A 16,323-nucleotide genomic window follows, 5' to 3' on the forward strand; every position below is an offset into this window, starting at 1 on the left:
TCATTTGATACTGTGACATTCCTGGTATTGTAAATGCTGTATATTTCTTACTATCCTCGGTGAGAGGAATATTAAAGAATCCGCTCTTCAAGTCCGCCGTACAGTAGTATTTCTTGCCCCCCATATTGTATAATATTTCATTGATGTTATTCACACCCAGAGCGTCAAATACAGACGAAACATTCAATCTGCGATAATCCTGGCATAATCTATAACCCCCCTTTGCCTTCTTTACAAGGATAACTGGAGAGTTAAAGGGTGATTTTGTAGGAGAAATAACACCTTGCTTTAATAAAGTCTCAATCTGATCTTTAATTTCATCACGAAGGTGAACTGGAATCGGGTAGGATTTTAAGTGAAATTCTGTGTCATCTTTTAGTTGAATTCTATGTTTATAATTCGTGGCTCTACCTATATCATCCTTTGACCACGCAAAAACATGTGGATATTTCACTAAAACAGCCAAAAGTTGCTCCTTTTGCTGGGGTTCTAAATTCGGATTCACATCAAACCGACTAGGGTCCGCCCGTGCGTCACTGACGTTCCCTGACTCTTCCGTCGCAAAAACCTGTGCCTGTTCACCAATTTCATCCTTATTCTCATCATTATTGTTACTCATGATTGGCCTATCCCATGTTTCAGCTTTCCCGATAATAGTGCCTTTCTTAATTGTAACATTATAATTTAAAGGATTTGTGATCCAAATGAGATTCGAATCCGGATTAATAATTGCTCTGGCAACCATCAATCCCGTTTTCTCTTGAAACTGTAGGTCCGGTTCCAAGAGTGTCCTATCTTTGTCATATGAATTAGCCAATTTCAGTGGAATGCACAAATGTGTCCTGGGTTTCACTTTTATCTTTTTAGCAGCTACAAATTCTGGTTGCAAAACATGCTGTAATAAATGGGAAACTTTGATTGACACGTCAAAAGCTTTCTTATTCTCATTTTTAATTTGGTTTCTAGGAGGTGTGCCAAATCTATGCAAGGTAAGCTTATTTTCCTCAAAATCTAACTTAGCCTTTTTTCCCTTCAAGAAATCATTTCCTAATATGGTAACTTGATTAAAATCCTTAACGATTCTAAATGGATGAACAAATGTTTGGTTATGTATAGAAAATGGTAGTAACACAATTTCCTTAACCGTCAGTTGACTATTAGTGACCCCTCTAATCGCAGTATTTATATTAAATCGCTTGGCATTGACTGGTATGTTCTTATCTCCAGTTACCGAAATTTGACTTCCACTATCCAGGATGAACTGTCGAATTTCCCCATCTACTTTCACATTGATGTAAATCAAATCTTCAGAAGGAAAAGTAGAGACCGTTAGAGTTTTCCCCGTAGGTCCTACACCTAGGTCCCCGTCATATGCAGGTCTTACTCGTTTGAAATTGCTTCTGTTCTGACGAAAAGTAGAATGATTTGTATTTACAACCTGATTAGTATGGTTATTTGGATCATCGCGCCCCTGTTGTTGCTCCAAAAATGTTCGCGGCGATGAAGATGAAAAATGCGAACGCTGAAATCGAGGGTTACCGCCATTGCGCCATCGCCCCCTATGCGAGCTTTGCGACTGTGTGTCGAGATTATTATTGTGGTTGTTATGCCAAGTATTTCTATTCTGAGCTCTATGATTACTATTATGATAATAGGTTCTCCTATTGTTTCTATCTCTATGTTCATTTTCTCTAACTGTATATGAGAATGATGACTCAGTGAATGAATGTTTTTTCCGATGTTCTGCCAGTGCATTTACTTTAGCCTCAAGATTCTGAAATTGCGAAACTAAATCTGACTCATGAGATTGGAGTCCCGTGTTCGACTGTAATTGATCAAGGTCTTGTTGTAGTGCATTTAATCTTTCCTCGATCTCCCGATTAGCCTGAGAATAACTTATGTCAACATGACCATTGACCGTGCGCTGCAACGTGATAGCTTGCTGAGTCGGCATGTATGCTCGACTCGATTCAGAACACGACAGAGCTTTCATTGTCTCACATTCAGTTTCTAAAATTTTACGTTTTTGCACAAGATATTTGAATTGTTCAACATTTTTCAGGTCTCGTAACATCTCATGCACTGAATCATATTCCCTGTTATAAACTTCTTTCATAAAGTTAGGTTGTAAACCCCCGCTTATTTGCTTAATTTGCTCACTAATGTCCATGGCAGGATCTAATTTGAATAACAATAAATGTTTTTCTCTTACATATTTTGAAACAGGTTCATTTTCCTGATGGAAGCGTAATCTGATTTGTTCTTCTAATTGAAAAGTATCCCCCGGTTCCGTAAATTCTTCCACAATTTTAGTTTTTAAAGTTACAAAATCTATATCCTGTGCTTCCTGAGTTCGACTCCAAGTATTGAACCATTCCAATGCTGAATCAGCCAAAAATGCCGGTAGCAATTGCCTTTTCTTTAAGTCATTCCACTCATTAAGAATAGCTAAACTTTTAAATTTGTCAATGAATTTTAATACATCCTCGTGAATGTTACCTTGAAACTGGATAGTTTCGAGAATGTCGGGGTGAATAAATCTAGATTGCGCCATGATTTTATGATTAGCCTATGCGCAGGAAAAATGCTTGATTAGCTTAAAATTAGCACTAAGTTGCTTGTTTTCTTTTCTCATCCCCCGTGGCTTTGACAGGACATTATCAGCAATTCAATTGTTTACTCTCCCGGAATTTTGATAAGTTAGGTTCAACAATCGCGTAACAGTGACGACAGTACCGAACACATCTTTAAAATATTTAACCAACCTTTATGCAACATCCTAATGTTAATTCTCATCTTTTCACAAGCCAATCGCCGAATAACCTAGTTGAAACTCTACTCTTATTTATTTGCGCCTTACCGCGTACCATATTGCTAGGCCTACCTCTTGCTTTATTTTCTTGATATTTGGTAATAATTGATTATTAACACAACGTGAAGCGCTAACAAGTGAAAATTCCGGCGCCATATCTCCCATACGTAATTTGAAAAGCTAGAAGGCCCTATTATTTTCATCATATTTCGGGATGAAATAGATGAAAATCGCAGCATTTCACGTACTGCAGTGTTTTCGCATCGCATTTGCAAAAAAAATGGATGAGAAGCCCTAAGCAGCCTCCACCACGTAACGCAACTCCCATGCTGCGTTTGGGATCGAACCAAGAACCTCTAGATTTAATTGGGTGATGTAGATATTCCTCATTCATCTCTCAGATGGTTATCACTCGCTTGGCCTAAATGTGATAAATGCAAGAGGTTACCTTTTAAAGGAATGGCGATAGAAATTAGCTTAGATTAGATATGGGTTTTATACTCTCCATGACTGAACCGATATGGATTGGTTAAAGAAAGGATATTACTTGCCTTACAAATATATGGAGATTGTTCCTAGCTTGTCCTCTCAACTATCACTTGTCTCTTGTCACACACCATCGTCCAATAGTCGTTCCCCACTTTGCTCCTCTCTCACAATCCGTAGTCCTTACTCTCTCTCGTATTCTCGCCAACTGATCACACCTCCTGACAATTCCAACACTCATGCCACATGCGCCTTCCAAGTCAATCACCCGACCTTTGCCTGATTGCTTATTCAGCATTCCTATCTCTGTTTCCTACTATGCTAAGAATTTATACATCCTACCCAATACCTTGGGTACGATACGACTATGAGCCTCCACCGGGTATCGAACCCGGGACCCCTACTCAGTATTTAGAAGTACTCGATTTTTACTAAGGTTCTTCAGTATGTTGAGAAACACAAGCACAAAAACGAAATCGAAATTGTACTTAAAGAAACTTTGTTAGTGTTAACCCTTTTCAAAGTAAAAGTTTATAGTAACTTATTATGTATTCAATTGCGACTTAAAAATATATAGAAAAAAAACCACACACAGTTTCGAAAAGTGTTACCTGTTTATTTTACTTTATGTAAACATTGTAACTTATCACAAGGATTAAATTATTTTAAAGAGCTGTTACATCATATTTGAGAAGATATACAGATGTGCTACAAACAAAAAGATGGATTTTTTTCACAATTACATCTTTCACTCAATACTGGTAAATGTCTTTTTGGAGCTTCTTAGCTGAACGGACTGAAGGAAAGTGAATTGTCTTCTTTATGAATTCTGGGTTGCTTGCAGTGTAGAAATGTCGTTTCGAAGATGGCGGACAGGTGACTGTGAGAGCTTCCTGTTCTTCTATCACCGTAGAGTTTACGATATTTACAGTGGCCTCCCCTTGTACGGCACAATGAACTGTGCTGTCAGGAAGAATAGTTTGTTCGCTGCAGTTTATTTCAGATTGTTGCTGTGTTATGGAGTCTACTGAGCACTTGGTGTCAGTTATTATGCTCGTTTGACTAGTTTCCTCAATGGTTGCACAAGTTTCGAATGTTTCAGCGTGGACTGATTGAGAGCTTAAGTCAGCTTGAATGATTTCCTCCACATAACAATCGCTTATCTCTTTTACGGAATCTTCCACTGACTCGATGTAGCATCTGGTGTTGTCGAGTATTGTTTCGGAGAGATGTGTGTCGCTCAGGTTTAGTTTTGTGAGAGTATTTGTTGAACAGCTAGCGGTTAAAGCCACCGTCGTTGTGTCAACTACCCCAGAATCGTTGATGACAACGGTTGAGTTAATATTACAGCTGGTTGTAACGTTGGCTATGGATGCCAACTCGCCAACACTGACGCTAACATTAGATTCGCATTGCACTGAGATTTGTTCCATGATGGTGTAATTTTGGTTAGTATCATCTGATTGGACCCTTACGTCGATTTCACAGTTGGTAGATTCTGACAGTTGGCCTTCAGGATGCGAAGTTATTACACATCTAAGGTTGATATCTTCTTTCGTGGATGCAGCCTGACTTGGTGGTGGTCGAACATCATTCTTAATATGAACAGCAGGAGAGGCAAATTGTGCATATGTATTGTGCTAGAGAAGATATAAAAATAGAGTACATTAGCAGGGGTGCAGCCAGGGGTAACCTTACTCGTTAGTGTATACCCTGTGATAATATGCCTGTACCTTCAATTACCGTTTCGTTAATATTTATTTATGTAATTTGGCCATTGCTTAAGTGAAACTTTCACTTGATCGGGAACATAATGTTGAGTAAGGGAGATGGTAGGAATACACTATCCACGTTATTTGCTAGCTTGGTTGGTTTCTGTGTGCAGGTCTTGAGTAATATGAGATCTGGTCCTTTTTATCAAAACCAACGCAGAAGTTTGGTATAACATGTATTGAGATTTAGAAGTATGGAGTAAGCCCCATACCAAACTGTCAACAATGCTCTTATTTCTCTTTACCGCAAGGATTGGCGACATGACAATTTGATTGATAACACTCATAAATCGTACAGTACAAGGGAGTGAGTAGTAGGAAGGTAAATGCTACCCAATCAGATAATGGTAAAAGGAAAGATGTTAATTTCCAGCCACTTGCATAGAGATCATTCTTAGTGTCACTGAATAGTACAAATATCTTGTTTTTTTTTCTTGCAAATATATTAATCACATCTGAATGGTTGGGATGTTATTTTCCCTTCTCATAATCAGTACCCTTTCTTTCTTACCTTAAATTTTCAGACTAATCCGAAGTTTCAATAGTGATGTTATAAGTAAACCACACAAGGAAAGCTACAGAATATCTAATACGAAATAAAAGACGTACTCATATCAGCAGATAAGCGTACCCAAATGTTACAGTTAACATATCCATTGGTTACGGTAGAATTACCAATATGTTCCTCACACCAAAGAGCGTATATAAGCTCTTTGTCTCACACAGAATTCATTATCTTCTATAGTGGTCTCAAACTAATTAGATTACAGTCAGTAATGTATTTTAAGAAGTATAATGTTTTTCGACGTTGTTTATAGATCTACTTTCCCGCTAATAATTGTGATAATACTATAGTCATTCACTAAATGTGTACTTTAGCTATAAATTTAGTGATTTCTAATGCGATTATTGTTCGTATTAAAACATTTCGAATGAGAAATAAATGAATAATCGACGAAATTTTTTTTTTAAAATACTTGTGATAATCACAAGGAAAAAGTTCTTACAAATTACATAATACTGTATATCATACAATACAGTAATGCAATATGAAAACGGTGAAGAACATCAACACAGAGAAGATTTTTTTAAGTTAAGCTTAGTTTAAGCATTTACTCCTATTTACGTCATAGGATCTATTACCTAATTATTGTCATTCCAAAATATACTTACGAGACAAGCAACTAGAAGCAAGATACAAATGTTACTCCTGAATGCCATTTTGCTGTTTACTGAACTTGTACACTGGAAGAGAACAAACATATATTTTATTGGTAGAAATGTTGATATTGCATTTATGCAGTAGCAATGAATTTAAGAAATAGTTTTACTTCTTACATAGCATTTTATGCATATTTCTGTTAACACAATATCTCTATTTGTATCTGTTCAATGATCTATTTCATCAGCTTAGCATGAATCTTGCTCATCGTAATGAACCATTCCATTTCATTTCACAATGACTTTAAATTGATCATGTGCATACATTAGCTTAAACTTGCAAGGTCAAGCAGACAGACAAATCTTGAACATGCCTTTCCCCACACGAAATTCTTTTCTGAGACGACGAGCACACAGAGGCACTTCATTCTGTCCCGAGGTTCTTTGGAGCAAGCTCATGAAAACAAGTCGTTTGCGCAAGAAGTGATTCCGGAGGGTTCGACCAATGAACATGTGAAAGGGAAAGTGAGTGCATGGAGGGAAAAACGCAGCTGCAGCTAACAGCTTTTGCAGCAGCGTGCACTGCTTTGCTCCTCCCACTCCCTCTCGCGTTCTCTAGCGTTATGCGCGGCCTTGCCCCACAAATTTCCGAGACAGAGTGTATTACATTGAATTTTTGTCGAATGGTGCAAATTTGTACATGGATTTGGGATTGTTACGTACGATAAGTATACGCTCACCTCTTGGAACGGAATCGTAAATTCGATGAAGCACAAAGGAAGAACTTTGTTGAGTGCTTTGTTATCGGTCAAAATGTACTAACTCGAAAAGATGTAGGGGGGAGAGGGTACTAATGAAGCGATAGGATAGAAGATCACACCTGTGAAAGTAAGTATTGGTCTGTGTGATTTAAGATAATTTTGAGGACCCTTATCAGCAAAATTAAAGAAAATACTGATTGCAACAATGGTCGTCCCTGATCTTTCGTTTGAACTCAGAAAGTACCAAAGGTAGAAAAATAAAATTTGCATGAAAACATGGACGAGGAGTGCCGTGAAATGCAGCAGATTAAGTGCGTATGCAAATTATCCTAGTGCTGTGGATACTTTATGAGAATTCTCTTAACTGAGGGAAAGCATCACTCTACGTTTTCCCCACTTTAAACATTGCTTTTTCCCCTGAGGGAAAAAAACAACATGTGAGTGGCCTTGGGCAGAAGTAGTGTATCCCCTATGGCGCTGTAGTAACGTCGTCGCCTTGTAACCAAGGGTTCTTGGGTTCGATACCCGGTGGAAGTACAGTTGTTCGAATTCCATTTTTAACATTGTTTCAGTCTCGATAAGTCTCTCTGTGTGTAAAAACAAACTCTTAACATGAAGAGAAATAGGCGATACATTGTTTGAAAAGAAAACTGGAGAATAACGATGTGTGGAATAAAACCTTTTAAAATTTACTCTGTAATACCAATTTGGGTACTTACCTTTCAGCTGTGAAAACTTTCTAGCTAACTGAATGCCTCTACGTTTGACCACAGTTTTTATACAACTTTGTAGCCCACTTCAGAATTATTGCAAGAATGGCAACTCGAATCATGTGACACTTCAAAGAATTAACAACAAAAACTTCCATTATTAATCATATCCTGGTATTGTTTTTGAATATATTGTTGCTTGTTGATTCACGTGTGATTATTTTTTTTGTTATGTATTACGTGCGTTATTATATCTTACGCAGAAAAGTTGATTCACGCAGTATCGTCTTTCCCAAAGTTTATCTTGCACGATAAAATCAATTGAGCGTCATAATTTTTAATATCTTGGATGAGATTTGCCAAAGACTATATAACTACGATAGCAGTGCAGACAGTTCCTAGTTACATCATAATGAACGTCAATCTGAATCAGAAGGAGAGTCCAAGTAGAGAGATCCTTGTGTACAAATTGTTGATGTACTAGGGACGTTCAATATATAAGTTTCCCTGTGCTATAAAATATTGTATAAAGCAATGCCATTAAAAAGAAGCACATGGTTGACAAGCGCCATCCTTCGTCTACAAGAAACAACAATCGATTCGTTATCAGACGTAAAGGAGCATGCGCTCAAGGGCGAAAAGTAAATGCGTGTTCGGAAAACGTGGGCTCGCGTCATAAGGAGTTCAGAAGCATGGATGCTAAGGGCATTCTGCTTATGGACTTTTTGGAACGAGGAAGAACAATTAATGCTGACCGTTATTGTCAAACATTAGATAAACTGAAAAACGCAATTCGACATAAGCGACCAGGTCTCCTGTCAGCTGGTATCATTCTTCTCGACGATAACGCTCGCGCCCCACTCAGCAGTGCAAACACAACACAAAATTGAAGAATTGGGGCGGGAACGGCTGCCCCACCCTCCATACAGCCCCGATTTAGCGCCGAGTGATTTCCATCTTTTTCCGGTGTTAAAGTCTGAATTGCAAGGTTACCGTTTCGAAATAGGTGAAGAAGTGAATCGTAATGTGAGAATAGTGCTCAATAGCCAGTGCCCTGATTTTCTTGCAAAGGGTATGGACAAATTGGTGGAACGGTGGGACAAATGCCTGAATCTTTATGGGGATTATGTGGAAAAGTGAGGAAGGATCCTCCTACACATGCATGTATAGTTTTCTAATGTATCTTAAAAATAAAAATTTTTACAGCATTCGGAAACTTATATATTGAACGACCCACGTATGTGTGAAATGAGGATTTCCAATGTCCAGTGAGAATTTCCGGGGAAAGGGGATCGCATGTAGGTCAAAGGAGTTCGGAACCCATGACTCTTCGCTAGTTACGCCTATGATCTAAATTATTTTCACAAAGACACCGTTTAGTATGGCAGAGTATCTTTGTATTTGAAATGAGGTGTATTACGGATACGAGACACATATTTTTTTTCTAACTGGCACCACATTTTCTAACATAGATCTTCTTGTGTTTGTCCCATTTCCATACTGTTTCTGTCAAACAGAAATTACTCTTTTGAAATATTAATTTCTGTCTCTCCCCTTTCTCTTTCTCACATACACACACGCAAATATATATATATATATATATATATATATATATATATATATATATATATATATACACACACACCTATAATACCTACATACATTCAATTCAATTCAGTTATACTTTATTAAAGGGTGAGGTTCAGCCAGCTGCTGTTCTGTCACCCAATCCCAGTGGATACATATGCTGTATACCTTTCCAACCCCCAAACTATGACATTTTCCCAAATAACATTGACCATTTTTCAGATGGTGCAAGAATTTCGGTTTTGTCTTTGCATAAATGAATGGGTTGTTCCTGGAGAGAGGCAGGGTCAATGAGTCTATGCAGTCTGCATATTTAGTAACTTAAGTTATTTGAGTATTGATGAAAGGCTATCAGGCGTCCTGATTTAGTCGGGGTAGTTCACTCTTTTTAATCCCTGACCCAAATTGTTCCCAACTTCAGTCGTGATGCTAAAATGTTACCCATTCACAGACATGTTATTCATTATAAAAATCGTTGCTAATACATACAATTTAATTTATAAGTATATTTTTTTCTAAACATAGAATTATCATGGCTGTTCAATTGTGCCGGTCAGATCATTAATGGAAATTTGAAAGCATTGTTAATTTGCGGCATACAGCACTATCATATACTAGCATGAGCGTAGTATAGTGATGTTAAAATTGTTGCGTGTGAGTTAATGCAGAAATTTCTCTACTGGATAGTTGTGAAAACAAATTTTCGACAAGAATACTGATAAATCAGGGGTTCTTGTACAATTTTAGATAGCCATTGAAAAACCTTGTTGGGTGGAGATACTAAAGAAACGATATAGTATGTGTAAAGATCTCTAGATGTACGAACAGTAGCTTTTTTGTGGTTTTGATATGACAAATGTGACATAAACTTGTGAATTCAAAAGGAGAAAATAACTACGCACTTAACCTCTTCTTTACAGAAATCGAATTCCTCAATAAGTTTTATCGACGCCCGGAAATCTGTTTTTGAGCAATAACCATGTCAGAATAAGCATTAAATACTGTTGTTCTAAAATAGGCCTTTTATCCAGACATACATGTAGTTAATCAAAATGACCTTTTACGTGTCGAATTATTTTACTTTTATTCAATTTCGGTTCAATTCCCCATGAGACAACGACAATGTGTGTATTCGGATAACGAAATTGAAGCACTTTTCAGAAGGTCGAAACTTTTTCCAAGTCCATGTTTTCTGATTTCAGAATTTGAGATGCCAAATGCATTTTTTCAAGTATTTGTGTTTGTAGCACTTTTTCAATAATAAATTCAAACTTTTTTTGTATTTTCTTAAAATGATAAAGCTTAGCATCTTTCATCGTCTTTAAAGATTGTAATATTGAATTTGAGTTGTTGCTTTATGCCCACTTATACACAGATAGACTGATCAGTTTACTCTGTGATTCGAACCGCTACATGCCTCCACCGGGTATCGAATTCGGGACCTCTTGATTAAGATTCTAATATTCTTGAAACTGCCTTCATAACCTGATTGGCTGAAATCTAGAAGACCACCAGGTTCAACAAGGTTTCTTGAAACCAAAACTTGCCATCGTTTTCCACTTTGGCTAACGTCTGGTCTTTTCGATGACGTATTAGTAACGTCTTCGCTTTGTGATCAAGTGGTTGAGTTCCTGATACGGTACTCGGTGTTTCGGATTCTACTTTAAACTGTAGGCTTAGTCTCGATTAGCTTTTTGTGTATAAAGTGGACTTAAAACAAGAACTCACACAATAACTCCATTTTGACAAAAAACAAAGAAACTAGTTGAGATGGACGATATCGGAAATTTCATATGGCGACATATCGTCAAGAAAATATCGTCACACACGATACCATACGATATTATAATTTTCTGTATCGTGATGTCGGCGATATCGTCTCCACGGCATATATCGCCAAAATATCGTGACGATATATATCACCAAAATATCGTGACTATATATTGCCGACACGATATATATCACTAAAATATCATGACGATATATTGTCTAGTAGATATCGCCTGGACTATATTTTTTCAATATCGCGATATATCGTTTGGACCATATATTGCCCAACACTAGTTACAACCGAGAAGTGTTCATGACTGGACGTGTTTAGCTATGTTCGTAAGTAAAATCAACATGGACTCTTTGCTCAAGAACATTGCATAAATGTAAAGCAATTTAAAATTGTTCATTTAGATTCGTTGTTGTTGAGTAACAAGAGACGAAGAAAGACTTATGCAACTTTTCATTTGTAACATGATACTAGAGGAAGAAGTCTAAATTGTGTTTTAATAATTGCAACGGAAGTTGTGAAATATAGTAGAAAAAAACAGTTGAGCGCTAAGGGATTGGAATTTAAAATTGATATCGACTGAAAAACCTACTTGTTATTTTCTTTCCGCGTGAATTAGAAAGAACACACATGCTCAGGCCGGGATTCAAACCCGGGACACCTGGCATCGTAGCGCGCTGTGCTAAATGCCCAATTTGTGGAATCAGATAAGCTGATCAAAGTGGTATCCAAGCTACGGTACAATAATATACCTCCACCAGGAAACGAACCTAGTAACCCATCATTATAAGGTAATAGCATTATTACATTTTTGAGAAATTATTTGTATCAGCAATGATTTCATAAAGATAGAGATACACTTGAGATTTTATTTTCTCAGGAGAAACTGGCACAAAAAAGAAATGTTTTACTTATAATTAATACTCTTGTTTTTGCCATTAGTTAATGTAGTGTCTTGTAATCAACAAATCCCGGATTCGATTTCCGGTGTTGCTTTATTGAATCTAGCAGATTAATGTATTTGTGCTAGATTTTGTATTATTCTTTTACTATTTGGAAAAGTATTCCTGTAGCACTTTTAGTCTTTGTAATACAATGCTAACAATGATTTTTACATTGCGCCTCTCCCGCTAAATCCGCCAATGCGTGTATACACCATTAATATATACAGAGATGTAATTTTGGTGGCTAGTGAAGAGAATGTCGAAAATTACTAATATGAAATATAATAATATGAAGTATGCTACAAGTTTAGACACGAGATAGCTATCAGATAGTAATACTTAGCAGCAATTCTTCACCCATTAAACTAAAGATTTCAACACCTTAAATTGAGAACTTCGTGTTTCTTAATGCTACCAGCTACTCGCAACTATTACTCAGTATTTAGAAGTACTCGATATTTTACTAAGCGCCTTCAGTAAACCAAAACTATACTTAAAGGAACTTTATTAATGTTTATCTTCTCTCAAGGTAAAAATTTACAGTACGGCTATTTTGTATTCAATTGTGACTTATTAAATAGAGCCAAAAAATTATACACAGTTTCGTAAGTTTTATCTGTTTATTTCAGTATGCTGTAAACATTGTGACTTATCGACTTATCGCAAGAATTAGCTAAATTGTTTTAAAGTATTCTTATATCATATTTTATGAGATCTTCTCCAAACAAAAGGATGCACCCCCCCCTCCAATGACGTCTGCACTTCAATGTTCGAAAATGTCTTTTTGGAGCTTCTTAGCTGAACGGACTGAAGGAAAGTGAATTGTCTTCTTTATGAATTCTGGGTTACTTGCAGTGTAGAAATGTCGTTTCGAAGATGGCGGACAGGTGACTGTGAGAGCTTCCTGTTCTTCTATCACCGTAGAGTTTACAATATTTACAGTGGCCTCCCCTTGTACGGCACAATGAACTGTGCTGTCTGGAAGAATAGTTTGTTCTCTGCAGTTTATTTCAGATTGTTGCTGTGTTATGGAGTCTACTGAGCACTTGGTGTCAGTTATTATGCTCGTTTGACTAGTTTCCTCAATGGTTGCACAAGTTTCGAATGTTTCAGCGTGGACTGATTGAGAGCTTAAGTCGGCTTGAATGATTTCCTCCACATAACAATCGCTAATCTCTTTTACGGAATCTTCCACTGACTCGATGTAGCATCTGGTGTTGTCGAGTATTGTCTCGGAGAGATGTGTGTCAGTCAGGTTTTGTTTTGTGAGAGTATTTGTTGAACAGCTAGCGGTTAAAGCCACTGTCGTTGTGTCAACTACCCCAGAATCGACGACTACAGCTGTTACGATGATATTACAGTTTGTTGTAACGTTGGCTATGGTTGCTAATTCACCACCACTGGCGCTGATGTAAGATTTGCATTGCACTGTAATTTGTTCCATTATGGTGTAATTCTGGTTAGTATCATCTGAATGGGCTACTACGTAGATTTCACAGTTGGTAGATTCTGACAGTTGTTCTTCAGGATGCAAAGTTATTACACATTTAATGTTGATATCTTCTTTCGTGGATGCCTGGGTTGGTGGTCGAACGTCATTCTTGCTGTGAAAAGCAGGAAAGGCGAATTCTGCATACGTATTGTGCTAGAGAAGATAAAATAAACACAGCATTAGTAACGTGTACTAACTAGAAAGCAAGTGAGAGTAAATACCGATTGGTAGTTTAATAACTACTCTTTGTGTTAGAATACATTTTTAATGACACACCCTTAGTTTAAACTGAACATATAGCCTTAACACATTTTTTCGTTAATCAGCATGTTCCAGTCGGCCGACTTCCGTGGCGTCACGCTACGACACCATGCGTCCTGAGTTCAAATCTCGGCCTGGAGATGGGTGTTCGTTGCGAGTGTTTCGTCATGAATTTCATATAATCAATCATACTCATCTCCGCGATTATCCAAAAGTGACAGAAAGGCCAAGTAAAAAAATCAAGTAAAAAAACAAAAATATTTGATAATTACATTAATATATGAAGAAACTGATGTAACATCCGTGACGCATGTTCAATCAGTTTCTGCAGATATTAATGTCATTATCAAAAATAAACCGTGATAAATGGATGATATTGTGTTAAGCATTTAATTTCAGTAATTGGTTTAAAATAAGAGTGAGCAACTTAAAACTTATTGTTAAAAATGGGTAAACCAGAGTGGCTTCAAATTGACCGCATTAATAAACGAAAATACAAGTAAATAAAAGTCGGGTAAAAGATATATGATACGAGGAAAATTCTAAAATGTTCCCGTGTGGGACCTGTGTGAGTTTTCCGTGTCTAAAGTAAGCCTCTGGAGATAGGATGGCATCCTGTAGTCGCGACAGGTAGTATTTCTTAAGTGAAGGCGTTCATTATAAGCAAGATGTGTAGCGGAATGGCTATGAAAACAAGCTTCAAATTATTATTTAAAGGGAATCATCTGGGTAATGTACCACAGGTTTCTAGCTTCTTGAGAATAATTGATTTTAAGAGTTGGATAACTACTAATTCCATATAACTCGAAAACAAAACTCTAGTAGTCACACTTTCAACAGGCATTCCGACAGAAACACCCAACTTATCGCCCATAAATGCACGATTTCTGAAACTTCTTGAATATACATCGTAAATATGTCCTGTCAAATTGTCCTCCGTGTTTTTTTTAAATGCAAGGTTCAAGACTAGAAACATAATGGTTTCGAAGATTGTTGTCAACCTCTACACCAGCTTCAGCACAATTTCATTCGCTGAAAACAAGCATAGATTGTGAGTTAAATAAGAATGAAAACAGCGATGAGCAATTTGACAGTACAAGGGAGTGGGTCGTATCAAGAAAAATTCTATCCAATCAGATAATAAAACTAACTGCGAAGTGTCAACACTGACGTAACAAACAAACCACACAAGCAAACTGTAGATAATCCAATACGAAATTGAAATATCATACCCTTAGCAGTGGATATACCGTAATATTACAGTTCAAATATTCATTGGTAAAATTGCCATAACTCAGATATGATATTTATATATATTATTATACTATTTCTATATATATCTACATATTTCTATGATAGGTCGCAATTTTAATAGGTTCAATGCTTTTCTCAGTTTTTTCATAGACCTACTTCCACGTGGTTCACAAAATGTGTATTTTATTTATACAGTTAATAATTTCTAATGTACAGTGGGATCCATGAGTATTACCGTTCAAATCGTCCATGACTATATTCATCAATTTTTATCTTACTTTCTATGAGTTTTTAAGCGATGGATCTTTATGTATGCTGGTGCAGAAGTTGTCAACAGCTTGTTTTGAGTTTTCTTTTAATTCTTGAAGCTCTTATTGGGTCAAATTAAGTGCACGTACGTGGTGGTGGACAATTTTCACGATAATGCTCATGGATCCCACTGTACAAGGACACAGCTTATGACTCTTCTTCTTTCTTTTTTGCGATTATTGCTTTTAATTGAAACATTTCGATTGGGATATAATGAGAAATTGTATTTTTAAAATACTTGCCGCAATCGCAAACACAGAAATTTCCAATGAATTACATAATAAAGTAAATCACACAGTAGCAATAAGAAAATAGTGAAGAACACCAACACAAATAAGAAATGTTTGAATAGAAACGAAGGTTAAATAATTACTACTATTTACGTAAAGTTTTCGAATTTTTATCATTACAAAATGCATTAGGCAGTGTACTTACAAGACAAGCGAGTAGAAGCAAGATACAAATGATACTCCTGTATGCCATTTTGTTGTTTACTAAACTTATTCACTGGAAGAGAAGAAACAAATTTACATTAAATACATTGTTGCTAGTACTGCTGACATAGAATTTTGTGTAGTAGAAGTAAAAAAAAAAGGTAAAGTCTTCCCCTGTGCATAGCACCACGCCATGAAGGCGTATAGGGGGTGTGGGGGTAACGCCCCACACTTTCTTGATCCGGTCGTGAGTGGGGGTGATGTGATCAGCATCACGCTCCTGACCGCCTTTACCCCCAGGGTTTCCCCCAGGTACCCATGTTATTCGACGCTGGGTAGGCGCCGGGGCCGCTTCCACCGTTAGAAAAGTTCCCGGATTTGAACCGGCCGGGGATCGAACCCGGGACCTTGAGCATGGTAGTCAGACGCGTTACGTGTAGTAGAAGTGAATATAAGAAATGCTTTTACTTACATAGCATTTTCTACACATTTCTGTTGTTAGAATATCTCCCTATGATTCTAAGTTCGTAAGTTAGAGATCTAAATGCCACAATGTATCT

The 16,323-nt window shown here is 37.0% G+C and overlaps 2 protein-coding genes across 3 annotated transcripts; both read right to left on the minus strand.

Annotated features, from left to right (window-relative positions):
* Positions 1-3,900: 3,900 nt before the first annotated feature.
* On the minus strand, positions 3,901-11,679 carry LOC145992775 (uncharacterized). Of its 2 annotated transcripts, none has more exons than XM_083129170.1 (3): positions 11,662-11,679; positions 6,244-6,315; positions 3,901-4,938 (listed from the first exon to the last, which is right to left on the minus strand). In XM_083129170.1, the coding sequence occupies exons 2-3, from the start codon at positions 6,289-6,291 to the stop codon at positions 4,051-4,053; spliced, it is 936 nt and encodes a 311-aa protein (XP_082985296.1). In that variant the 5' UTR covers positions 6,292-6,315; positions 11,662-11,679; the 3' UTR covers positions 3,901-4,050. The 2 variants fall into 2 exon arrangements, with proteins under 2 accessions (XP_082985296.1, XP_082985295.1); XM_083129169.1 differs by lacking the exon at positions 11,662-11,679 and adding an exon at positions 7,712-7,732.
* A 1,077-nt stretch (positions 11,680-12,756) lies between these two features.
* Positions 12,757-15,830, minus strand: LOC145992776 (uncharacterized). Its single transcript, XM_083129172.1, has 2 exons — positions 15,765-15,830; positions 12,757-13,658 (listed from the first exon to the last, which is right to left on the minus strand). Exons 1-2 carry the CDS (start codon positions 15,810-15,812, stop codon positions 12,777-12,779), a joined length of 930 nt encoding a protein of 309 aa, XP_082985298.1. The 5' UTR covers positions 15,813-15,830; the 3' UTR covers positions 12,757-12,776.
* Between the last annotated feature and the right edge of the window lie 493 nt (positions 15,831-16,323).

This window comes from Lepisma saccharinum, chromosome 9 (assembly GCF_977018435.1).
Source record: "Lepisma saccharinum chromosome 9, izLepSacc3.1, whole genome shotgun sequence".
Lineage (NCBI taxonomy): Eukaryota > Metazoa > Arthropoda > Insecta > Zygentoma > Lepismatidae > Lepisma > Lepisma saccharinum.